At 37.4% G+C, this 27,343-nt stretch overlaps 1 protein-coding gene across 9 annotated transcripts in view; it reads right to left on the reverse strand.

Moving 5' to 3' along the window:
* Positions 1 to 27,343, reverse strand: part of Cdc42bpa (CDC42 binding protein kinase alpha) — a 205,110-nt gene that overhangs the window by 82,048 nt on the left and 95,719 nt on the right. For all 9 annotated transcript variants that reach the window (XM_059280686.1, XM_059280685.1, XM_059280679.1 and 6 more), the window contains 7 exons: positions 25,344 to 25,437; positions 21,277 to 21,477; positions 19,330 to 19,578; positions 17,180 to 17,259; positions 13,919 to 14,085; positions 11,051 to 11,173; positions 4,286 to 4,419 (listed from right to left, as the gene is read on the reverse strand). In XM_059280686.1, coding sequence (XP_059136669.1) covers positions 4,286 to 4,419; positions 11,051 to 11,173; positions 13,919 to 14,085; positions 17,180 to 17,259; positions 19,330 to 19,578; positions 21,277 to 21,477; positions 25,344 to 25,437 — 1,048 coding nt within the window. The remainder of the gene's footprint in view (positions 1 to 4,285; positions 4,420 to 11,050; positions 11,174 to 13,918; positions 14,086 to 17,179; positions 17,260 to 19,329; positions 19,579 to 21,276; positions 21,478 to 25,343; positions 25,438 to 27,343) is intronic.

The following is a 27,343-nucleotide window of genomic DNA, read 5'->3' on the forward strand; positions in this document are numbered from 1 at the left end:
TGGAAAATATTTTACAAAAAACATATAGCAAGCATTAGCAGTAAAATGTTCAAGGCATCTTCTTTAAAATCATCAACAGGTTGATACTTGATGTTACTATTTTTATTTGACACTATTCTGAGGTCCCAGCTAATACAGTAAGCTTACAAAAGATGGAAACCATAAAAACTCCAAGTTAGAAGCAAAACAGTTATTATTTATAGAAAATTTTGAAAAAATATAAAACATATCCTGCTAATAAGAGTCTAGCAGTATTAGACGAGAACTGCTAACACAAGCCAGGAAGAAAACATAAAATTTAAAGATATTTAAAATATGAATAATAGAACAACAATTTAAAGAAAGGCAAACATTCATGAAAGAGCCTATTTTGTTTGTTTGTTTATTGAGATGGGGACTCATGAACCCTAGGCTGACCATGACCACCAGATAACCGAGGACAGCCTTGAACTTCTGATCTTGCTTCTCTCTCCCTTGTGCAGGGGTTACAGGCATCAACATGTCTGGTTAGGCAGGACTGGAGACTGAACACAATGCTCTGTACATGCCAGGCAAGCACTCTACCAACCAAGCCACATAATAAAATTTAAATAACTTTAAATATATGGAAAGATATCACATTCATGGATTAAAAGACTGTGGCACTGGACAGAAACAGCTTTTATGTTTTTCACAGTTAGCCCACCTAAACAAATGTCACTGAAACTTGGGGCCTTTCCTAAATGTGAGTCATAGAAAGTAATTCATAACAAATTTCAATAGCGGGAAAATTCATTTACCTTCTGGAGGCATTTCAAGGTGAGGCTGCACGTGCCCTGGACTATGGGGACTTCTTTTGTGAAGCTGGTTATTTGGGGCTTAACTGTGGCCTAGAATAGTTAAGTTTTATTTCAAAGGCACAGAGAAGAGGTCCAAGACATTTCTCTTCAGACTTCCTAGGAGACTCAGAAAAAAAAAAAAAAGGAGTGGAGAGAAGTATTGCGTTTTTCTTCTCTAGTAACACCTGGACAAACATTTTGGAGGTTACTCTTCTGTAATATAGATTCCTCACTTGAAGGGTTGTAACTAGTTCTCAGATTTTGTGCAGAAGATAAAAACTGATGTTATCTACTGGATACAAATGATAATAATCTGCTATGCTTTTATTTATGTGTATACTCAAAAAAATAAAAGCAGAGCAGATAATTATCATTTGACTTCAGTAGATAACCATGCATGAACTCTGATATAATGTAAATATGGTTAACTCTTCCATAATTCACCAGTGATGAAATACAATTTCAATTAAAATTCCATCCCAGTTTTCCAGGGCTACAGACTAACTTCAGAGGGAATCTGCTGTGTGACGGAGGTGCCATTGCAGTTGGGGAAAGAGCAACTATTCTGTCCACAAGGAACTGGTTAGCCATATTGGAAAAAGGAAAACTGAATTCTTATAACAGTGTCAGGTAGCTAGTTAGGTATTAGCAGGTTTGGAGTTTAATAGGAATGAACCCCTCCCTCATAACCAGTAGCAGGACTTTTGATCACTGGTCAAAAAATGAAGTCTGAGTCATATCTCTGGCCCTGGTTGGTTAGATGCACATTAAGAATTTACAATACTACTCTCTTGCTGAAGGCCTTCTCAGAAATAACAAAGATATATGATCATCCTCTTCCAGAAGAGCCAATCCAAATGGGCCTATCAGTCACCTGGACAATGAAAACACCCTTCAGAAAAAGTATAAAGCCTGCCAAAATGTAGGCTGACACAATGGCCTCTCTGACCACTGTCAACTCTCATCCCTTGAGAATGTGTGAAGGTATTCTATTGTGTGCTATAATAAATTCCACCCATCTTCTAGCCTATGCTGTGTGTCTCTGTCTTATAAGGATTCTTCCACAGAGATCACAAGGACCAGGGACCAAAGGAAGTACTGAGTAAGATCCCAGCGACGACATGGTAAGCAAAAATGAGTTTCCAATGTGTAGAGACAGAAATACCAAAGACCAGGCTTTTAAAATTAAGGATAAAATTTAGGAGATTTTTTTTAAACCTCTGATTTCTTAGTAGTGTATGAGACAGCAAATGCACTGACTTAAGTGTACTGACAAACGTACATCACACTTACAAGCTCTGGTTAGTCAAAAGGAAACAGAACAGCCACTGACAGGTGTCTTTAACCTGCGCATTTAATGAAAGACATTGGAAAATTTCAAGAATTCTTATAAATAACAAAAGATAACCAAACAGAAAAACATGTACATTTTAAAGGCCTTTTGTAAAAGAAATAACATAAAATGACAAATAGACATGTAGTTAAAGATACATGACCATTTAAAAAATTAGACAAATGTAAACTGACTACAAGGACATGGTGTTAGACCAAAGTCTCAATACAGATGAGATTGACTAGGAGAAATCAATGCAGCATATGAGACATCACTGAACACAGACACTTCTGTACTATATGGGAAAATATAAAACTGCAATACTGGGAAACATTTCGGCATTACCATAAAAACAAAATCTTTCTAAACTAATTAAAAATGAGCAGAGGCCCTAAGTGGACAGTGCTCCGTGGAAGACATGCAAAAAAAAGCCAACAGCTACAGAAAGAGATATTCAAGATAAACTAATCACCACAGAAACGAAAAATCAAAAGTAGAATTAGACATCGTTTTACAACTGTCAGGATGGTTATTACAGAAAAGACAAAAGCAAAGGAGCATTGGTTAGGATGCAAAGAAAATGACATTTTTTTCCTCCTGCCAGCGGCCATTAACCAAATCACTTATTCATTATTTCATTATTATATCTTACTGGTATAATGTTTCCTTTCAACACTACATCTTTCCAAAATATACTAGCAGAATTTTTAGCACCAAAATGTACTAAAAATTGCCCAAAGACTTGTTTCTAAAAAATCAAGGTACTGGATTTTTATGTTCATTGTGTTAACTAAATTTGACTGTATAATACTACCAATACATACAAACTCATAAACCACTAATATTACATTATTATTAAAGGAAAGAGAACGCTTGTCATAAATGCCATGTGCTATTATACTGCCCCTCGGTTGAGATGAATCTACACAAACCAAAACTCAAAACTGCAGTAAGTACAATCTAAAAGTGTGCTTATCTAATTCAATTTCATCTGTAATAACTCCCTTATCAGCATAAAGTTGTTTTACTTTAATTCCACTTTCTTACTGGTAGTTAAGACTTATAATTTACCCCCAGAAGGACTTCCTTCTACATTAATTAGTATTTTGTATATCAAATCATTAAATGCAATTTCTCCTGTGCCAGAAACTACTATCTACTACTGCCATTAGTGCCCAGTTTGCTGTTGTTGTTAACGGCACTCACAGTACTTACCAATACGTGGTTCAAGCCTTTTCCTACTTTCTCTAGTGGGTTGTTATATAATCTTAGTTATGAAGAAATTTTGTTGCAATGCCTAGTATCATTTAAATGTTACACAAAGTTCTTAGGAAAATATCTAGTTTTTTTTTTTTCCCCCATGCTGCTTTGGAAAAGAAAATGACATTTAAAGAATGAATAAATAAATCATGGAGGAGATTTTAAATTATAACTTATTAGTGTTTGTACCAGCAAATTATAATGAAAAAAAATGAACATGTGTCAAAGATAAATGACCACATTAGCAATTAGAAAACACAAATTAAGACTACAATTAAATATCATTTACAATTTCAAATCTGTATTTAAAATTTTTATTGACACTAGATTCTACTGTTTGTTCTTCTTATGTCTTTTTCAGTAACATTCCTTTCTAAGTCAAAGCTTTTAACTTTGCAAATGAACAAAAGATTTTAACCTTTAAAGCTTTAAGAATTTGAGTTCCCTTATTACCAGCTAATGAAGAATGTCACACACCAAAATAATTATTAAAAATATAGGGGGTTGAGAGATGGCTCGGTGGTTAAGAGCACCTACTGCTCTTGCAGAAGACCCAATTTTGGTTCCCAGCACTTATATTAGGCAACTTATAACTGCTTGTATCTCCAGTGCCAGGGGATCCAATGCCTCTGGCCTCAACAGGCACCTACACTTATGTGCACATACCCCCACACAGATACACACAGTTAAAAATAAAATCAATCTTTAGAAAAATTAAACCATTTAAAACTAATGTTTTAGGTTATCATGCAAATTGCATTTTAAATTTCTATAGAAAAATATATATTGTCATTTATTAGGAATACTTCCAATGCTCTAATTATAAAGGATGAAACGTAGAAACAGCTTTAATGATCCATTCATACATGCATACCTTATTTAGCTCCTCTCTTTCCTGCTGCAAAGTTTTGATTTGTTTTTCAAAAGCCTTGATTTGCCTAAAAGCATCATCTAGCTCCCGTCTCACTGAATTAGCTTCTTCAAGCTGTTGTTCCAAATGATTCACGTCTAAAACAAACAAACAAACAAACAAACAAAACTTTGATTCAGACACACAACCTAAACAAATGAAAATAGACTATCGCTATGCACAACAAGTAAGAGCAGTATTTATTCAGAAAGAGAATTTAATTTTTATTTTCCCCATCTTTTGGATTAAAAGGCATATTGGTAGTTCTCTTCATTTGGGAAAATTATATAAGACAGATTTAGCATATTCTGGATAAGGTGCCGAAGACTATGCAATTGGAAAATAACTGCAAATAAGAAGATTTTTTTCTAAAATCAAAATTATTAAATTATTTTAAACTAATATATAAATGAGCCTATATTTATTAAAATCAAGACATATACTCAACTTGCATAAATTATATGTAGTATTTTGAAGATAGTCTACTCTAAGACGCCAGCAATTCAGGCTATTGGGTCTCATAGGAAATAGCTGTCATTCATCCTCCTTTATGAAGAAAAGGTCTGCCTTAAGAACATTACAAGTATGTTATTGTGAAATGCTAACAACTAACTTTAAACTCAAAGCAGTAAATATGTGCATCAGTCTATTCCTTTAGGACTCACCTAAAGAAAACCAGCATTTCAAATATTGACTAAAACATAATAACCACATTCAAACTTTTCTTTTACACACTGCATGCAGAGTTAGGAATTTTAATTTCTATTTTGAAGCCTACCATACTATCATTTAGAGATACAAGAAATAAAGCACTTGGGTAGTCTAGGGCTTCACTAGAAATGTATCTGCTAACTTCACAAAACCCAATGTTTACTTATAAGCAAGATAAAAACTTCACGATTTTAGAGAGATGTTACTATGAGTGATTTTTCTCTTTGTCTCATATTGTAAAAATCCCTTTTGCCTATTTATTTCATCCATCTCCACATATGTAATTTATCCTTTAAAGAATTTATACATCTTTATACAGAATTCACATCTGTATCAGTAAACTGTGAGACATTTTAATATTTCCAGTGTCTTATCAAAACATGAGTAATAAACGCCTTCATTATATGAGGGAAGAAGACAATGAAGACACAATATCTAGGAAAAACATATAGATTCCATCAGAAGGTCACCATGGTGATCAAGACGCTTTAGAAATGGCAACCCATATCCAGTAATTTTTCTCCTCACTCCAGGATTCACGTCACAATTTATCAACACTGGTGGTCTTCTTTTATCATTGCTGGCCCATTACCTGAGCAGCCACCAGGGCTGGTTCTAGGTCAGTAGTGATGGAGGCAGTACACAGGATTTGGATGTATTTGCCAATACCAGGGCAATAACAGGGAATTTTAAAAGTGCATTATACATAACAAAAATTTCACTTAGAAAACAAAATAATCTTTATATTTCATACAAAAGAGTTAAAAGAGGGCATAAATTTTCATTTTTTTAACCTGTAGACATTCAAATGTGTATTTACTATCTGTTATATGGTATCTGAAGCTGATATAGACGCTATATATACAGTAGGAAAACAGGTGTTGGCTCAGCCCTCTGAGAATTCAGAATGTACTGAAAAAAAGCAGATATTAAGAAAACCCTAGAAATCATGGGTTTTAAGTTTTCTAAGATATGGCTCTAAGGAAGTCAGTCTGAAGTCAGTCATTGGTTGGCAGGGGTTGTGTATGTACAGACCCTGTTCGAGAAGGGTTTCAGGACATGAGGATGAGGGTTTGACACTTTCTCCTTCGGAGTCAAGCGGGTCTTGAGGGGCTTGCATTTACCTCTAGCTCTAATGTAAAAGTATTTCAAGTGGCTTGCGTCTAACAACAAAAGAGGTATAGCTTTATTTTCAATTTTACCACCATGCCTCCAGTGCCCAATACCTCCTAGAACCCAGCAAATAATTTATGTATGTCTGAATAAAGAATGCAACTCTGAATAAAGACTTTACACCTGTCATAATTTGATCTTTTTGTGTAGTGAATAAGAGAACAGAAAAGTACCTGACAGTGAAAGCCTAAAGCCCTGGGAAGGCTCTAAGGATTCAGAATGGCTGGTCTCACTGCATCCAAGTGTAACGAGAAGGACAGAGATTGGGACTGGTCCAGGGGCTTCCTTCAACTAGTTGTGTGATGTTTTCATTTGTGAGTTAATTAGAATAAAGTGAATTTATTTAAAGTTTTAAAAAATGCATGAATTTAAACAGTGGACATGAACAACTGTATAGCTGCTATGGGAAATGGAACAGGGATTCCTTTGAAAAGAATAAAAAGATATATGATCCACAATTTCACTACGGGATATATACTCAAAAACAGTGAAAATAGGAACCTGACCAGAAACTGTAAATTTGTGTTCATAACTGCATTATTACCCATGGCCAAAAGGCAAAGGCCACCCGCATGTCCAACGATAGATGAAGGCGAAAACAAAATCTATTATATGAATTAATGGAACACTGCTCAGCTTTGTAAAAGTGGAAAGCAGACATTTCTAATGTAGACATCCTACAGCATGGATGATCCTTGAGAACGTTACACTAAGTGAAATAAGCCAAATACAAATAATGAATACTGGTAGTTCTGCTATATGAAGTTTCTGAAAAAGTCAAATTTATGAAATAATAAAGTAGGGCCTTGAGGCAGTAGAAAAAGTTATTGTTTTCTTCTGTTTCTATTTAGAGATGATTAAAAAAGACAGCTGGTGATGACAGTTGTACAAGATGTGAAAATGCTCAATATTTCTCAATGAAGTATTAAAAACTGTTAAAACAAATTTTGGTAGATATATTTTACCACAATTTAAAAAGTTAAAAGATGAGAGAGGGAGGGGAGGGAGGGAGGAGGGAGGGAGGGAGGGAGGAGGGAGGGAGGGAGGGGGGGGAGGGAGGGGGGAGGGGGAGGGAGGGAGGGGGGAGGGGGAGGGAGGGAGGGGGGAGGGGGAGGGAGGGAGGGGGGAGGGGGAGGGAGGGAGGGGAGAGGGGTACTAGAGAAATGGAATGAAAGAGCACACAGGAGTGACTACTATGTATCCAACACAGGAAACCCTGTGAGGTAAGAACAATTCCAAAACAAGAAGACTAACCCTTTCTCTCAACAGTCTTTTTACTGATTTTACTAATTTCATTCTGCCACTGGGAAATGATTTTAAAATGTGAATCAAGAGCAGCCCGGCAAGTGTGGGATTTAGAAGACAGTGGGAGTGAAGCACAGGAAGGAAGCTGGGAGGAGCTGGTATAGCACATTTCCCAAGACAGGATGACACTCTCTGTGTGCTATGTGGAGAATGAAGTTCGTTAGACGTGCCTGGATTGTTACAACAAGACAGAAATGTTAGGAAAAGGGTAGAGATGGGTTCAAAGAAGTGCATTTCACTTATTCATCAACAAACACTGAGTTGGGTTTCTAATGAACCAAGTATAATCCTATAGGGACTTGAACATACTAGTGGATAAAATGACAAACATAAATCAATTTAAAATTCCTGTTTTCAAAGAGCTTGTGCTCCGTGGTGAGTGAGGGAAGACACGGTACAGACACAAATATGTTAATACTGAGACCTGTTATAGATAAGTAGGGGGTTATGAAAAAGATGTTTCCAGCAAATCAACAAGCATACACAGATAGAAGACAGACAGATGCTGACAGACAGACAAGTGAAAGGAGAGAGAACTGAAATGGAAGGTGGGAAGCTCATATGTATGAAGGGTAAGCATTACATGGGATCTAAAAATAATCTGACGTGGGTAGAATCAGGGTATAAAAAGGGAGTAGTTACTACAAATAAAGCTGAAGAGAGACAAATACGTGCATGGTGACGAAGGACTTCTAATCAGCATTGAGAAATTCTTACATTATCCTAGAGGCAAGGAGAATCCCCTGAAAATACATGCATGCATATTGAAGCTGCAACATCAACAGATCCATCTCTTTAAAAGCTGACTCCGGTGACTTCTATTTTTTTGGGCATTATAACTGATATATTTCCCATTGAGAACAAATAAAAATCTTGGACCTTACATTTTAAAGTGAATAAATGATCAATGAATAAGTAAGTAAGAAGACTAAGAAATGTGGCGAGACCAGCTGGAATGTTGACCTGTAGAACAAAAGTAGTGAGCTCCCAGGTTTTCTTATCATGTAGCCCAGAAGTGGACCTTAAGAAGACGACAACCTAGAAAAGACAACACTTACAAGGGAACACAGCCGCCCCAAAGCCTGGTCTGCTGAGGCCAAGAACCAAGAACGGGCTGTCGGACACCCTGTCTACTAGTGAGGGAGAAGACAGCGCTCTTATGCAGACTAAGAGAAAGGGGCCTATGAAAAACTGCAAGTTCTTCATATGTTTTAGAGAGAACAGCAGCTGGATTTAAAAGGAAGATTAAGGGCTAAAACCACAGAGTCTGGAATACTAAGGAAAATTAGTTAGAATGAGTGCAGACGGGTATGAGATAGCCAAGCAGACCTGAGAAGAGACAAACAGGCTTGAGGAAGCCATTGAAGCAAGGCCAAAGATGGCAGGCAAGCTGGCTAGCCTCCATGAGACCTTTTTCCTCTGGGAAAAACATGGAAGGCACTATCATTTATTGCATATTCTTGCTTTTAATACATTGTTTCTAATGCAAATAACTTACAATAGACTAAGTCATAAGAAAGAATGGCTTCTAAAGTGCTGGACCTATTTCAGGAAAGACACCCCAAACCATCCCATAGATAAAGAGCTAACCAATAACACTCTAGCTACTTTTTAGTGGCTCTGAAAACAAATGAAGATTAATATAATGAATAGTTAGCAAGACACCAGCAAGGTCAAAAGGTAGTAATGGTGTTCAATTAGCTCAACAGCTAGCAATCAGTCAAGGTCAATAACTAAGGCAAACTCAGAGATGAATAAAGGCGGGCTTCAACTATTCCTAACTGTGTGGGCAAGCATGAACATAACACCATCATCTCCCTGGTTGGTTCAGGAGGACATGCACAGAGAACATGGGTCTTCTATTCACTTAACCTTTGATGGCCCCAGGCAATTAACCAATCTCCAAAGAGATTACATCTGTCTTTGTCCAGTTTCTGTCACTGCGCTATAGAAACTCCACACAAAGGAAATTCAACAGCTTTTTCTATTCTTTGATACTCTTCCCAACTCTTGGAAATTCATCTCCCTTTTCCACAGTGATACTTAATAAAGACTGTTTCCACACTGTTTATGCACAAGAAGGATCTATCTTTAATATCCATTGGGGTAAAACAACAAACTCGGAGCCACTGCCCAAGGTTGATCTTTGACATCTTAGGTCTTTGCATCATGTTGAGTGGACCATGAAACGTCCTGTCATTCTCCAAAATCATTAACAACAGATAAATAAAAAAAAAAAACTCTTAGAAAACTACTGTTATATTTGACTTAAATATCACAGAAACACACATAACATGGTCGTGCACATCTTTAATTCCAGCACTCAAGAGGCAGAGGCAGGCAGATCTCTGAAACCTCTGTATTCCCATGCTGACCCCTGTCAACCATGGGAGCTAAATTTGAATTTCTAACCTGAGGCTACAAAGAGATGCCAAAACACACTCACAAAGGTGGTGTTTTAAAAATAAACCACCACCACCACCACCAACAACAACAACAAAAAAACAAGAACTGGTTAAGATTAAGAGGTTTCCACAGTGTCAGTGGAGAACAAATTGGGAATTAGACTTCTGCTCCACCTGGCAACAAAGAGATATCAGTATGCCTATAAACCACAACAATGACCAGTATGCAAGATATTCCTAAGGGTGTAGGAGTGGCACTCACATCTTGGCAGCAACCAATAACTATATAATTAGACTTAAGGCCTGCTCAACAGGAGGGGAATTATGCCTGTATTAATAATGAATACTATAACTAGACAGAAAACCAACATGACTATAGAAAACCTCAAAAATATTCTCCACCAATAGGATCTAATAAATATTTATAAAACAAACCATCTAGAATAGCAGGAATGCACATTCATCACAAGTGCCCAGGGAATATAGGTTAAGATAACCATATCTTAGGCACAAAACAAACCTCAACAACTCTAAAAGAGCTGAAATTACAAAGGGTATTGTAAAACTGATTAGAGAAATACAGAAGTTAATTCTTCAAACACGCAAAGTAAATGACATACTTCTCAATTTGAATCAGTGAAAAGATTTTAAACATTTGAGCAAGAAGGAAAATACGACATACTGAAATTTTGTAGGGCACAGTAATGTCAATACTAAAAGAGAAATTGATTTGTTACTTGATGTTCATGTATGTGTTATTCTCTTGTCTGAAGCAACCCTTCTCTTCTTCAAACCTTACATCTACTTCACACTCATCTATACAATTTTCCAGGCAAATTCTAACACTAGTAGTTCTGTTAGTCATCTCTGGTCTCTCTAGGTGGGTGTGCCTTCTATATAGTCTCTATGTACATTTTACTACTTTCCCTAAAGCCCCTTCACCTGTGTGGCAATGGTGACTCACATCTTCACTTTCCAGATCAAATTATGAACTCCAGGAGACCAGAACTAACTTTTATTTGCCTTTTCTTCAGTGTCATACAACTCATAACATCAACAGGACGCAACAGACAGCTAGTGTGAGTAAACCATTGCTTAAAATCTACTAAAGTAATGACGAGCCTCAGAAAGCGACCTGCTACTTGTTTCCTTAGTTTCTCGATCTCTTCTTTCAGGCCTTTAATTTCTAAATCTTTGCTTGCTGTTAGTGGACCATCAACAGTTGAATACTGCAGAGCTTGAACAGTCTGTGTTGACTCTGAAAAGAAAACAGAATTCAAGAATGAAAATCAGAGACTTACAGTTTTTAAAACTAATGTTAACATATCTCTACACAAATTTTTTAATAGTTCCAAAACATCTGGTCAGAACATCTACTCACTGAAAAAGCTTAAGAACACATGAAAGCATACAGTTCCATTGCATCTTTTTAAAGTTTGTAAGCAAGATCTCCAAATACATAGACTTGAATGACTCAACTTTCTAATACATGAGACTTGGGGTTTGAAGTACTATTGACCAACTATGACAAAGAATTAACTATTCAGACATTTATGGTTTTTTTCCTAGCAGAGACCATCATCTTGAGATTACAAATAATCACATTTCATATAACATATGAAGAACTGAATAAGACATGAGGAAAGGTTTAGATGTACTGTTACATAGTGCATACACATGGAGACCTTCTGGATTTTATATAGGAAATTAAAGGACCAGCTACAGAACCTTTGATTTGGCTTATCAATTTAGTTAAAACACTTGATAGAAATAGAGATCAATTTATCTTAAAGTTGTATATAGAAGATAAAATGTATGAAGCAATATGAACACTATAATAAGGCTTATTTCCCAGGTATTAGCAAAAGACATAGAATAATTTATAATCAGAAATGAAACCACCTTTTGTCCTAAAACAGCTTTTCTGCTACTTAGGAAAGGGTTCCTAAATAAGGTCCCTCTTAGTGCAGTTCTTGGTGAATTAACACAAACCACATGCATAGATAAAATGCATCATGAACCTTACATGCATGGTCATCGCTATGCATTTCTTAGCCTGAATAAAAAGTATAAGATATATTACATCACACATCTGATCATTACCTTGGTATCTAAAAAGTATTTTTATTCAGGTTCAAAACATATTAAAATTGATCCTGTTTTATTTGTTTGGAAAAGAATACCCACTGTTTTAGTTTATTTAAAAGACACTTAAATTCAGGACTTGGGAGACAGTTTAGTCAGCAAAGTTTGCTTTGCCCAAATACTGTACTCGCTTAGAAAATAGCAACACTCTCTTAGAAAAGAACTAAAGAATTCAAACATCAAAACCACACAAAGTCTAGGGTAGAGAAAGCTCTCATTTGTAATGAAATGGAACAGGAATGGCTATTACTCTACTGTCCTTTTGCTACAAGTGAAAATATACTAAATAACTTTGAACTATAAACTTATAAGCACTGAAAAAATATTTTTTGTAAACCCATTATGGAACTGTGAAGCAAAGGCCGAATAAAATGACCCATAGAAGAGTAAGGCAGTCTAAGATGGAGGGCTGTCTCATGGCTCCAACCTGGAGCCTTGCCAGGTTGCAGCTTGACCTAAACGGAGGGATATTTTAATTTTTTTTTGAGGAGTGTTATACATGTGGGTACACACGCCACTGCACTCATGTAGAGGACAGAAGATGGTCTTCGACAGTCAGTTCTCTCCTTCTACCGTATGGATTCCAAGGTTACACCTGAGTCGTTCGGCTTGTCAACAGGGGCCATCTTGCTAGCCTCCTAAAACTGAGGACTAGTATGCTGAAAAACCCCCAAGTCTTCTGGAAAATGTGGGGGTAGGGACTAGTACACTACTTAGAGAAGTAATTCTTATCCTATTAGTGTATCTGCTGTATCTGCATCGAGTCAGGGACAGAGGCAGTCTCCTCACCAAGGTATTTACTTACTCCTTCTGTCTTGCAAAGTAAGACAAGGAGGCTGAAGAAGAGAACACATCTCCCAGAGTCACAAGCAAAGGAGAAAGAGACCCGACCAGGCTCTACCTAATCCTCCCTTCACTTCTGACATTAGAGGTGGATTGAATTTAATGAAGATTGCTGTCCAGCCTTGTTCAGGCTCAAACAGTGATTGGATAAAGAGTGGGAAAACATTTTCTGAGGCAGAAATAGTATTAACTCAATTGTCTCTCTTATTTTCACTCACATTAGTCATATAATTAAAGTTATAAGGCATTTGGAACGGCAGGAGATCATGACCACTTTAACACTGAGGAACACACACACACACACACACACACACACACACACACACACACACACACGCACGAGAGAGGAACTGACCAATGGTCAAAGAGAAAACAAAGGCAGCAGCAAACTCACAGACGACTCTAGGAATCAGCAGACACTTTAACTGAGGAACACACACGCACGAGAGAGGAATGCAGGGAGCAAGGCATCCTTCCACAAGTACAGCAAGAACCTCTGAAGGAAAGGAGAGAGCGAGGGAGCAAGGGAAGAATCATCAGCCACCAGTGAGAAAGGAGGGTGTAAAGGAACTCTGCAACGTTGCCTGCGGGGCTCTGTGACACGGAGTAGACTAGAGAAAGATCACAATCACCAGACAAGGAAGTGCAGAAGAAGCTTAAAGTGTGCTTTCAAATCACCACAGAGTGTGATGGTAACGATGTGTAAGGACTACCATAGCTATTATGAAAAGTCACTCAAGTGTTATGTCAGCGTGAGAAGGGTACTTTTTCCCTGACAGTTCCATGCTCCCATCCATATACATTTACACATACATATCTACACCTATAGAAAAACACATCGTTGTGTTGTTTACGATTGTATGACGTTTACATAAATGGTGTTATACTCTTTTCTGTATAGTACATTTTTTACCATTTACAAAACGACTCCTTCTGAAGATAAAAACAATCCCTTGTAATGCAGCTTGAAACACTTTAAGTTCAATTCAAATAAGGAAAATATTAAAATATTTACCTTGAAGTTTTCTAGTAAGTTCAAGCTTCTCCTGTTCCAGCCGCTTAATTCTTCTTTCATAAGCTTCAGTTGCTAAGTTATTATCTAGAGTTCTCTGGACATTGACATCAAGGTCCAATGAGGTGGGACCTGCTGTGACTCTTAAACAGCTCCGGTCAGAAAGAACACTGAATGAAAAAACAAAATGTTGGTGCATATTGCAATGAAGTTTGAAGAAAAAAATTTTTTAAATTCTTCATATAAGACACAGATTTGAATATCTATAGTAAAACAACTAGAATCCCACAGAATTACATAAAAAATTTTCTGCGAAATTACCATAAGTTACATAAATTGTACACACATTTTTAAATGAAAACTTCTATCAGCAAATTACCTTTAAATTCAAAACTCTGTAAGTTATAAACAAAGTTTACTGAAGGGTTATTAGTAGTTTAAAACAATCTGACAAGTTTGCTGGAATAGTAGACAAAACCATCTACATGTGTTCATTAACAGAATCTGAAACCCAAAACTCTAAAGGGAGGTACTGTTCTGAATGCACATTAAAGATATCTGAGAGGGTGGCCAGTCATCAGTGAATCATCCTAGACAAAGAAGTACAGGCAACTATGACAGCCGAGAGGGGGAGAACTAGTCCTCCCGAGAGATGAGCTTCCTAATTGTTTACCTAAAACCAGGAGGTCAGCCCTGAAATCATAGACACACAAGCAACACTGAATGGACTCAGAAAATTGTATTTATATATTTATGGGTGTGTGTGTAAAATAATCATCATCAAAGAAAGAAAGCCGTTAATTTGAGAGGCAGTGAGGAGGTGGACACAAGAGGAGCTGGAGAGAGTGGACATGGGAGGGACTGGAAGAAGAAAAGGGAAGAGCATAATGTAATTGTATTTTAATTAAAAAAAATTTAGATACACAAAACTCTTTGCCAATCATTTAATTTCTAGCAACAGGGATAGAAATAAAAGTACATAAAATATTCAGCACATTAGAAAGTGTTAACTGCTAAAGAGAAAATATTAAACAGGAAAGAGAGAAAAGTCCTGAGAGGGAGAAGATAGAAATTGAGATGGAGTCGTCAGAAAAGCTGTGCATATGCAGGCAGCTGAGGAAAGTCAAGTGTAAGGCCCAGTCAAGCTTGTATATCAGGATGAAGCCCAGTCTGGGAACAGAAGCCTGAGCATCCCCAGACAAGGCTCTGGGGCCCTAAGGAGGCCTGTGCAAACGGAACCCTGCAAACAACAGGAAGAACAGGAAGAGAAGATGACAGACAGCTGCACAGGGCCTTACAGGAACCCTGCTCTGTTCTCAGGACACAAAGAAACAGAACTGGGGAGTAGAGGGAAACGGCCATGAACAAGGAGAACAGGGCAATTTTGATAGATGTACGAAATGTAAGGAGTTATAAACATATTACACAGGCAGTTAAGACAGGTTTTAAGTAGAAGGCAAGGTGGTCTCATGTCATTAGGAAATGTGTGGGGGAAGTTCCATGGCTGAGCCCTAGAACACTTAGATACTCAGAAATTTGGAAAGGAGGACTTATGGTGATATTTTATTTGTGCTTTAATAAATAAAGCTTGCCTGGAGATCAGAGAAAAAGGCCAGTTGTTATAAGTAAACACAAAAGTCAGGCAATGTTAGCACACACCTTTAATCCTATCACTTGGCAGGCAGGGATCTGTCTGGATCTCTGTGAGTTCAAGGTCACACTGGAAACAGAGCCAGGTGTGGTGGCACACGCCTTAAATTCCAACACTTGTTAACCATGGAGGTCTGGAGGTCTGTACAGACAGGAAGTGACAGAGCTGGGCAGGAAGAGGAAGTGATGTAGCTGGACAGAGAGCAAATCAGATGGCAGAATAGCAAGGCATATAGACGTGGGTAGACAGGCAGTATCTCTCATTTGGAAGCTGCAGAGTTGGTGAGGTGAGGTTAGCTGTAGCTTTCCCTATTTTCCTGATCTCTCAGGTTTTCACCCCTATATCTGGCTCCGTGTTTTTTTTTATTTAATAAGACCATTTAGAAATTCATCTACAAGGACACAAGTTTGGAGACTGAGAAACGGACACAAGTGAAGTGTTTCACACGGAGCAGTGGCAAGGGTGGAAAGGGCAAGTGGACTAGAAGGAATCAGTCCACTGTGGACAGGAGCCAACGGAGTGCTGGTGAGAGCAGTCTGCATGAAGGGACTGCGTCCCAACCCGAAATGGGCACATTCAAGAAAGAGAGTATAAAAACGGACAGTTAGGTAATTTAGTTATACACCAAAGAATTAATTGGTATCAGGAAAAAGATCCAGAAAGGCTTTCTATTTTAAGATGGAAGAAATAATTACATGTCTGGTGAGATGGTTGGCAGAATGTAAGGCTGTGGATAGCACATAAAGGAGAAAAACTTATGACATAAATGTGAACAATATATTAAGCTAAGCAGGAGACAATGGAAGGAGTCAGCCCTAGGCAGGCATCTTCATGGTCCATTCTTGAGAAGAGCTTATGAGTCTGGGGGACAGAAGAAAACAGTGGCAGGAACTTGCAGCTGCTGTCTGGAGTTGGTGTCCATTATCAGGGATGGAGGAAGCAAGATCATCAGTTGAAAATGAGGGTGATCAAGATTGCAAGAATGAACTATGACATGGTTACCTTGGTACACACAGGGCAGGACAAACCAAGGAGATTCAGTGTGTTTATCACACAGTACACAGTACTTAAAGCTGGAGAACCTCAATGTAAAGTTAGCCTGGTTGCTAAGAACCATCTGTCTGCTCCAGCCACTTGGAACTGCTTAGACTTTAAATAAAGAACAATTACTCAACAAAGAAAGTCCAGTAGCTGAGAGATAGCTAAAGGGACAGCCGTGGCACACAGGAAGTGATTACTGTGATTCCTATGGGACATGGAAGAGAGGAATCAGAGAACAGGAATGGAGTGAAGAGTAAAGACTGGGATGAACAATGGCTGGGAATTTGGTGCTTGACATATACAGAACATTCCTTAAGTGCCTTGGTGCTGGTTCCTGCCCCATTCCCCATGGGTTCGACTCTTGAGCTATTTGTCCTCATAATTTCCCTCCAAATAGTTGCTTCGTGGGTAGTTTATTCTATTTATGATACCAAAATAGGCTGTCCTTTCTTTTTTTCACATTTAAACCCAGCTCCACGCCATAACTACTGCCATGTATATGCCATTTTCAAGCTTCAATCTACTTTACTTTTTTATAAATTACCCAACTTAACTTGACTTTTGAAACTTACCAGCTACTAGTATATGTAAAACCAACAAATGGTAGATGATGGCCAGAAAACGCAGTATGTGTTGGTGGAGGCATTGTTTCCTAGAAGAAAATAAAAAGAATACCAATCTGGTAAGAAATCTATAATTATGACTCATAGGTTGGACTATAAATTTACTTAAGATCTTCCTATGTCTGCCTCCCAAGTACTAAAATTATAGGCATGTTTGATCACACACAGTTTAAAAGCAAAATTTATTTGCAAATGGAAAAATCAATAACCTCAGGGCTCATGTCCTTTGCTCACGTGGTCACTGAAGATGTGTGCAGAGTAAAGGACGTGCACTGTCCTTTGCTCATGTGGTCACTGAAGATGTGTGCAGTAGAGGACGTGCACTGTCCTTTGCTCATGTGGTCACTGAAGATGTGTGCAGAGTAAAGGATGTGCACTGTCCTTTGCCCCTCCTGCTGAGACTGAACATAGAATGCTCCTCTTTTCTCACACTGGAAGCAAGCATCCTTGGCACACTTTATAAATATTTTTGTGACTTTTATGATAGTATCTCATGTAAAATAGCTCCCAGAGTGCTATTTGATAATTACTTTTATTTTTCTTAAAATTTCAAGACAGGGTCTTGCTGTATGGCCTAAGCTAGACATAAACTCATGATCCTTTCCCACTATACTTCCCATCAGAGTACTAAGATTATAGGTGTGTGATGCCACACCTGGCTGCCATCTAATGTTGCAACATAAAAAAGGTAATCATGTGCTGTTACAGAGAAAACATGTTTTAGACAAACTCTGTTTTAGGAGTAAGTTATAGTGCTGATAGACGAGCTCAGTGTTAGTGAATCAATGGTATATATTATTATATAAAGTATCTTTAAACAGATGTACACAAAAAAGGTTTTTATATTCAAAGTTGTTAAAAATGTAAACAGAAACAAACTTTATGTTTCTTTAATTCTGGGATATTATAATATAATTGCAACATTTCTCCCTCCCTTCCCCTCCCTCCAACTCCTCCCATATACATCTCCCTACTCTCCTTCAAATTCATTAACCTTTTATTTCTACAGAGCAACGGTCAATGTCAACTAACTTGGTGCTCACCATAACTTTATAAAATACAAGTACTATGAATAATTAAAATCAACTGTATATTCACTTAACTTAGAAAGACTCAGAATTACTGTCAACAGTGAATATAATTTAAAAAGTGGTGAGGAAAATCCATCTAATTCCTTCTTGTGAAGTTTAAACAGTTTAACAGCTCACATTCATCTCGAACACAGTACTTAACAGTAAAAGGTGACATAAAATTAATATAAAATTTAGTACAATTATTGAATAAATTAACAGCTTAAAATAAGACAGCTAGAAAATAAACCCCAAATTTTAGGTTCTGATTTTCTGAAATTTGACTCTGTATAACCTAGTGATTTAGAGCAGAATCAACACAGTATGCTGGCCTTGTTACAGTCCACGAGCTGTAGATAAGGGAACTACTTGGCTCAGGCAGAGACACTACCTCAGGAAAGGCAAGCTACAGACTGACTTTCCACATCCATTTCCTACCCAGCTGGCTATTTTAGCAACATTGTGGGTGGTGGGTTTGAGCCTCCCAAATGAAGTTTGTCCATCTAGCAGGAAGGTGTCAGCTCCTCGCTCCATGTTGTCAGTATAGCCAAACAGGTGTTGGGTGAGAGGTAGCGGGGTGTGGTATGTATGATTTCAAACAAAGTTCAGTAGTTTTTCATGAACAAACACTTCTTTATTGCCTTTTGGTTATAGTAATCCCTGAAATGTTTTGCCATTTGTTTCCAGTTTCATGGTTGGTTTTAGGAAGGGTTTATCATCATCTTCTCTTTGAAATCATGAAATACACTTTTTAAAGCGTCTAATCTTGTCTTCTTAGGAAACCTACTGACGCAATTGTTTAAAAAACAGGTCTTTGAATTTTGCTTTTGGTCATGGGTGACTATACTGAATTCAGTTAAATCTCTTAAATTTTTTTGGTACACGAGAGAATAAGCACTGAAGTCATAACTACTGTGTGACCAATAAGAGAAAAATCGTTCTGGCACCAAACTAATACACAAAATATTACTTTATAACAGTCCTGAAAAGAACCAGAAGGGCAGGACATCTTCATAATGTCATACTTACAGAATTTTTTAAACAGTCATCATCCACATCAAAATTTGATGTATCTGTTGGGCTACTAACTTCTGGAATATAAGGTGCTTCACAGTTTCGAATATTATCCCAATCAATTCCACTGAAAAATGGATGTTTCTTAAAGTCTTCTATTCCATTTTGGCCAAGTCGATGTTCTCTGCTACAAATGAGTCTTCGAATAAGATCCTTAGCATTTTCAGACACATCAGTCACTTGGGGTGGAAACTGAAACCTCTCCTATACAGACAAAAATAAAGTATAAATACAAATCAGCAGTTTTCTTACAAAATGGTGGTAAACTTGTTTAAATATATTTCCTTTTGAAAAACATGCAGTGTTTGATGACACAGAACATTGATACTGTGGAGAGAGATAGGGATGATGAGAAATAAATCCTTTTCCTAAAAGAAGTTTTAGTTCTCTAAGTGACTTCATGATGGAAGAACTGCAAAGAGAGGTCAGATGCTACAGGATCTCAAGCTGATGTTTAAATGAGGAGGCCCTGATTAAAAGTAGCAGGATTTAACTCAATAGTTCGAAATGATGTAGATTATTGATAATGTCCAGGTACAATAAAAAATATCAGTTCGTCATTGAACACTTAAACTTTAACATGTATCTGGCACTAGTCAAAGTGATTTACTTAACTATTTAATCCTCACAATAATCACATTGGGTAGGAACTACTATGATGATAGTCTTGTAGAAGAGGTACACAATCATTTTCTCAACGCCATACAACTGATCATTGACAGGAAAGGGTCTTCCACTGAACTCTCCAGACCTGTGCTGTTAAGCAGCATGATACACTGAAGTGAGTTTCCTTCTGAAAGGTATATGTGCTACTCACAACCTTTAACTTCTCCCTATCTTTCAGCTCTTCATAACTACTTACTACTCTATCTCTGCAGCTTGGTAGAAGACATAAAGTCTATAAAATTGATTTATATGCATAAACACGAGAACCAATGAAAAAGTACAGATTACCCTATTCTTCTGGGGACACTCAGATTCATACTGAGGACTTTTGCAGCTGTTCACAATCATCTGGAAGTGAACAGTTACTCTCCTCTGCACTGTTTTGATCTTGTTCCGCCAGTATATCTGGACTACAGTCAGTGTTTTGTGACCATTAACACTAGAACATTCTATATACACATCTTTGTTCTAGATATTTCCACCAGGTAGACTTCTAGACCCAACCTTGCTCCATTAAAAGCTCTAACCATAACTTTAAGGCTCAAGATGTATACCTGTTAACTTTGGGACAGGAAGTTACAATTTGCAGCCCTGTCAACAGAATCTGAGGAGTACCCATGATGCTGTATTAGAACACAGAATACAATTTTTCAGTTTGTCTTTGCCAGATTGACAGAAGAATTTCAGAAAAACAAAACTGTGATTGTTGTGTGTGTGTCCATGGTTGGGTGTGTGTGCACATGAATGCCAAGCTGTCCATGTGAAGGTCGGAGGACAACTCTGTGGAGTCACGTCTCTCCTTCCATCTTTCCATGCATTTCAGGGATTAAACTCAGGTCACCAGGCATGCACAGCAAGCACCCTAGCCACGGAGTCATTTTGTTGGCTCCAAAGAATCTCAATTTTATCTTTATTCACACTTCGTTTCTTACTAATAATGCTGATAATTTTTATATGCATGTTTGTCATGACTGTACATAATATAGAGTAAAATTAATAAAAACTACTTTTGAACTCTGTTAACTGTAGAGACCAATTCTTCTATTTAGGAGCACTTTTAAATAAAATATGGGGAAAAGTTAAAACTAATTGTTTCACAGACTGTGATTACTAACAATTTTCCCCTACTTAGCAAAAGAATGACTTTCCATTGTTTTGACATCTTTAATATCATATTACTTTAACTTACTATATGTATTTACTGTAAAAATTATAAAAAAAAATAATTATACTAACTTTGTGGTTCATGATTTTTCCATATGTCTCCACCAGAGATTCAGCATAGAATGGTGTTTCTCCATAAAGCATCTCATACATACAGACCCCCAAAGACCACCAATCACACTCAGGTCCGTATCTGCCTTTTCCATCTTCCATAGCTTGAAGGATTTCAGGAGAAATATAATCTGGAGTTCCAACTGCCACTGAGGACTGGACCTGAAGAAGTTCATATTTTTATTAATATACTATATTAGAAAAATGATTTTAAATTAAAAACAGTTAGTTGAGTAGATAGTATTATAATATTTTTGTTATCTAAATTTAGTCTCCTAGTTTACAGAATGATTTTATATGGCCTCTATATTAATACTTTTCATTACTCATAACATTACCAAACTTTTACTATAGCTGAATGCATTTAGGGGAACAATATGATTTGAATCATTACAGTCATTAACAATAAAATGAATATTTCACTTACAACATTATTATTGTTTAATTTTGTTCTGGTTGGTTGTCAGAGGCAAGGTCTTGCTATATATCTGAGGCTAGCCTCAAACTCACAATCCTCCTGCCTCAACTTCCCAAGTGCTAGGATTATAGTATACTACTATATTCGCTTTCTTACTGTTTTTAAATATTTATCTGTGCAATCAATATATATACAGATATATGTATAATGGAACTAAAAATTTATAATTAGACATGAAGAGAACAACCCATTCTGATTAACACAGATAATAATTTTAAATTCCTAAACAGAAACCTAAGAAAACTAACCGTTGATTAGTTATTGTACATTAAGTTCTTAGTAGCACTGGACATGATGGTACACATCTTAAATACTAGCACTGAGAGGGATCTCTGAGTTTGTGGCCAGTCTGATCTATATAGCAAGTTCCAGGCTAGTCAAGGACATTATGTAGTGAGACCCTGCCTCAAAAAAAAAAAAAAAAAAACTAATTTGGAAAAATTATAAAAGGGAAGGAAAATATAGACTTTAAAACCAAAATTCTTAATTTTAAAAATTTGAAAATATAATTACAGCAAGTTAGGTGAAAATTAAATGATCATTTTCTTTATAGTATCTGGAAGAATTAGCTGTACTATTGTACACACCTACCAACAGTGCCCAGGGCTCTCCATCACCCACAGCTCAGACAACACTTGCTATATTCTGGTTGGCAGCTGCTATCCCACCAGGCAGGAGATGCCATTACAGTGGGATCACAGGCTTTCTGACTTCTTTCTCTAATGACAGTTTAAGACCAAAGAAGTACAGTGCTCACCTAGCTATGCAAGAGGCTCTGGCTGGAGGATCAATACCCATTACTCTGTCCTACCAAAGGCATATTAACTCAATAAAACACAGGAAGAACATAAAACCAAACAGATGTGCAAACATTAAAAACCTGAATGAAAATTAACCAGTATAAAACTATCTGTAAAGCCAAAGAGAAGAAAGCAAGTTCTAAACTACATAAGAAACAGGTCATGGCTGTGCTATACAATTGTTCAAGATTTAAAATGAGTAAAGGTGGGGCAGGGGTATGCTGTTCATTATGAAAGACCCTCATTTGGCAGGATCACTTTCAAGCTCCGGTTTGTTTTACCAGGGCTTGGCTTTAAATTCAAACATTAGAGTAGACACAAAATGTTACGAAGTTAATGGCCAAAACTCATGGTGCTGGTTCTCCTCCTCTAGCACTGCTTAAGTCTGGTCTGCTATTCTGTATCCCCATCGTTATCACTCATCTATGACTCTACAGTACAGTGTGCAGGTGGTCCAGCCTTTATGATTAACTTGGGGAACTGTAGGCCAGCCTTGACACAGGGCCAATATCAAGTCTTCCAGATCCCAGCTAAAGCTACCTCAACTTCAGATTCCAAGGTCTGAAGAAATGTTATGCTATGCTCTAACACTGACCATGTCAGGAAAGTCAGGAATGACCCCAATGCTGAGCAATCAGGAGTCTGGCACACTTCAAGAGTTAGTTTCTGTTAGGAATAACTATAACAAGCCAATGCTGGCCACTGTCTGATAAAAGCTGTTTTTATGCTTGGTATTATTATATTTATTATATTATATATTATATTACATATTTATTAGTATTATTATTATAGTAGGAAGGATAATTCAGTACCAACTATTCCTTTCAATGGGCCAAATTCTTAAGTCACATAACGCATTTTCAAAATCACCTAAGGATAACTTTTCAGAGTCAAATAACTAGTCAAGAATAATGGTGACACATTCATGACTGTAGCAGGAATCTTAAAAGTTCTTATTAATAAAAATCAAACCTGAGGCCAGTTATTGGGGTGAATACTGGAAGATCAGAGAACCAGAACAAGCCACAGCTAACCTCACCTGGCCAACTTCTCAGCTGATCTTGTTTTCTTAGATTGGAAGCTTCTGTGTCCTCATCCCAATGGCTCTCAGCTGAACTGCTGCTCGAAAGCCTGAAGCTTAACCAGCCAAATGCTTCTAGTTTCTGGTCTTCACGCCGTATATACCTTTCTGCTTTCTACTGCCACTCCCTGGGATTAAAGGCTCGCTTTCTGGGATTAAAGGCGTGAGTCACCATGCCTGGCCGTTTCCAATGTGGCCTTGAACTCACAGAGATCCAGAGGGATTTCTACCTCTGGAATGCTAGGATTAAAGGTGTGAGTGCCACCATTTTCTAGCCTCTGTATCTAGTGGCTGTTCTGTCTCTGACCCCAAGTAAGTTTATTAGGGTGCACAATATTTTGGGGAACACAATATCACCACACATAACTTTGGAATTTATTATACTAAAATGTTTTCCAAAAATTCTACCATTAAAGTGATATACATTCGGGCCTCTGCAACAGACAAGAAAAATAAATTTTTTAAGCAATGTGGTTGGGGAGATAATTCAGCAGGTAAAGCACTTGCCAGGCAAGTGTGAGGACTGAGTTTGAATCTCCAGAACCCATGCGTGGTTGTTTGAAAAAAAAAATGGCCCCCAAAAGGAGTAGCACTATTAGGAGGTGTGGTCTTGTTGGAGTAGGTGTGGTCTCACTTGTGGAGGAAGTGTGTCACTGTGGAGGTCTCATATGTGCTCAAACCACACCCAGTGAAACAGACTACTTCCTTTTGGATGCAAGTCAAGATGTAGGGCACTCGGCTACTTCTCCAGCACCATGTCTGCCTGCATACCACCATGTTGCACAATGATGATAATGGACTAAACCTCTGAAAATGTAAGCCACCCCAATTAAATGTTTTTCCTTTATAAGAGATTCTATGGTCATGGTGTCTCTTCACAGCAACAGAAACCCTAAGACACCAAGCCATATATGGTACAGCATGTCTATAATTCGAGTCTTCTACTGCAATATGGGAGGCAGAGGCAAGAAAATTCCCAGAAACTATAGACCAGGCAGCTTGTACACAGTGGTGGACAAGAGACTCTGTCTTAAACAAGATGGAAAGTGAGGACCTAGTTGTTCTCTGACCTCCACATACACTCACATTTACACACCCAAATGCAAGCACACACACACATATATATATATGTGTACCCATACACACCATACGTACACATATAAAAAGCAATAAAAATCTGAAAATATAACCTTTTAACTGAACAAGAACTTAAGGATATAGTCAGCAAAAGTGAAGCAAATGGGAACATAAAACTAATGCTACCTAATCTTCACCCAAAAAGAAAATTCATTTGCTGAACACTGTCCCTCAGAACAACTACATCATTAGAAAAAAGTACAAATGAAGATGGAGTTGTGTTTTCTTTTTCTATATGAAACTTACATTCTTTACCACTCTAAAAACTTAGGGACGTTTCACGTATAAAGGTATTAGCTAAAAAAGAAGCCCCATGGCTCTCAAAGCATCCTTCTCAAGCTCAGCATTACGAGCGGTCAGGTGACTCTGAGAAGCCTTACTATGAGCACGGATGCATAGGGTTTTGTGAAAGGAGGTGGGGCACAGACAAAGGGCTGGCTGGGCAGCAGACAGTGTAGGCAGAGAGTCTCTAAACAGAGGAGGAAGACATAGCAAGGGAAATGTTATGGGAGAATAATTCATGTTCATTTACCGTTCCATCTTCCATCAGCTTCAGACAAGAACCAAAATCTGCTAAACGAATATGTCCATTCATATCCATCAATATATTGTCAGGTTTAATGTCTCTGAAAAAATAAATACATTTAAGTTTTAGTTGGAAAATAATCAGATGGTCTTTTTACATGAAAAGATTTCAACTGCTTTTAAAAAATACTCTAAGAAAAATATCTGTTTTACAGGTTGCATCCTAGCTGTGATTCATATTAAAACTTTGTAAAGCATTTATCATTTCAGTAATTCCTGGAAATAAGAAGTACTCTGGTAATTTTCATTCTGGAAAGGATACTTTTGAGGATGAAGACACTCTTTATTCAGAGAATGGTCACAGGCATGTCACTGAACACTCTAATGTCTGCGCTTTTATCATATATGTCTCACTTTTAAAAATGGAGGGAAAATAAGAGCCTCCTACAGATATGATAATAGAACCTTGTGGGGGGATTTACACTATAGATTTCATTTCATTAAATAGTTTTAGCTTACCCACATAACTTGTTTTTCCTAAATGTATATTACAGTATATACTACAGTGGTTTTGATTTTTCTAATAAAATATATATTTTATCCACTTCTCAAATTAGAATGTAGCTGATGACTTCTGAAATCTATATGCTGTAATGGTAGCTCCATTTCTAATATTGCTTTCTTGTATCTTTGTTATTTTTGCCACTGTTGTTTGGGTGGTTTACACTTTGAGGCATGATTTCATTCTGAAGCCTAGGCTAACCTCAACTCACTATGTCACCTAGACTAGTATTGAACTCCTGGCCATTCACTTGCTGCGGTCTCTAGAGTGCTGAAATTATGTACAACTACCACACCCAACCTCTCTTGCATTTTTTATAAGATTAATACTAAAAACGTGCTTAGAGCTTTGCATCCCATGTAGTACCCTAAGTGTTTGCTATTTCTCCACAGCTGCACAGGTGGATACAATCATTTACCCTATCTACAGAAAAAGCTCAGCCACCTTGAGCTTACACCCAAGGCCACGACTAGGGTTTACAGTCAGGCAGTCTGCCTCCAGATTCCACATTCTATATTATCATCATTCAAATAAATATCTGTCTCTTAGGACTAAACTAGTGACTTTTATATTTATATTTATATTGATTTTGATTTTTAAAATAATGATATCTGCCTATTGCTCTTCTCCTATTTCTGTAATTTTTCACTGATTTGAATTAACTTCATTTTACCTTTTTCTTCTCTGTAATTCAAGCTAATTTTGCTTTCTTTCCAAGCTTCCTGAGTTAAGAGACTTAATTCACTTTTCACCTCATTCCTTTTTCTGTGGTGATATATTGTGTACCATAATAATCTGTGGCTGAATATCAGAGAACAGAACAAACAAGCCACTAGATGAAACATAGAGGTCAGGCAGTGGTGGCACACACCTTTAATTCCAGCACTTGGGAGGCAGAGATCCATCTGGATCTCTGAGAGTTCAAAGCTACCCTGAACTACATAAGATTGACGCAGTTTAGGAGAGAAACAGAGCCAGGCAGTGGTGGCACACACCTTTAATTCCAGCACTTGGAAATCACATGCCTTTAATCCTAGCACTTGAGATCTCATGCCTTTGCTTGGGAAGCACACAAACCTTTAATCCCAGGAAGTGATGGCGGGGCAGAGAAAGATATGTAAAGCTTGAGGAGACAGAAACTAGAGGCTTTTCAGGCTGAGGAGTCCTAGAGGTAAGACGCAGCTTGTTCCTTTGTCTCTCTGATCTTTCAGCATTTACCCCCAATATCCGGCACTGGGTTTTTTATTAAAAGACCATTTAGGAATTTGAGTTACACTTTTCCAATATTTTCATTTAAGGTTAGAGATTTTCTTTTACTGCAGCAGTTTCTGGATCTGTGTCCCATAAGTTCTGATATAGAGCACTTTTATTTTCTCTTCATTATAAATATTTTATAATTCCCACTGTGATCTCTCTAAGCCACAACTTACAGAGAAGATATTTTA

This window comes from Peromyscus eremicus, chromosome 15, assembly GCF_949786415.1.
Source record: "Peromyscus eremicus chromosome 15, PerEre_H2_v1, whole genome shotgun sequence".
Classification (NCBI taxonomy): domain Eukaryota; kingdom Metazoa; phylum Chordata; class Mammalia; order Rodentia; family Cricetidae; genus Peromyscus; species Peromyscus eremicus.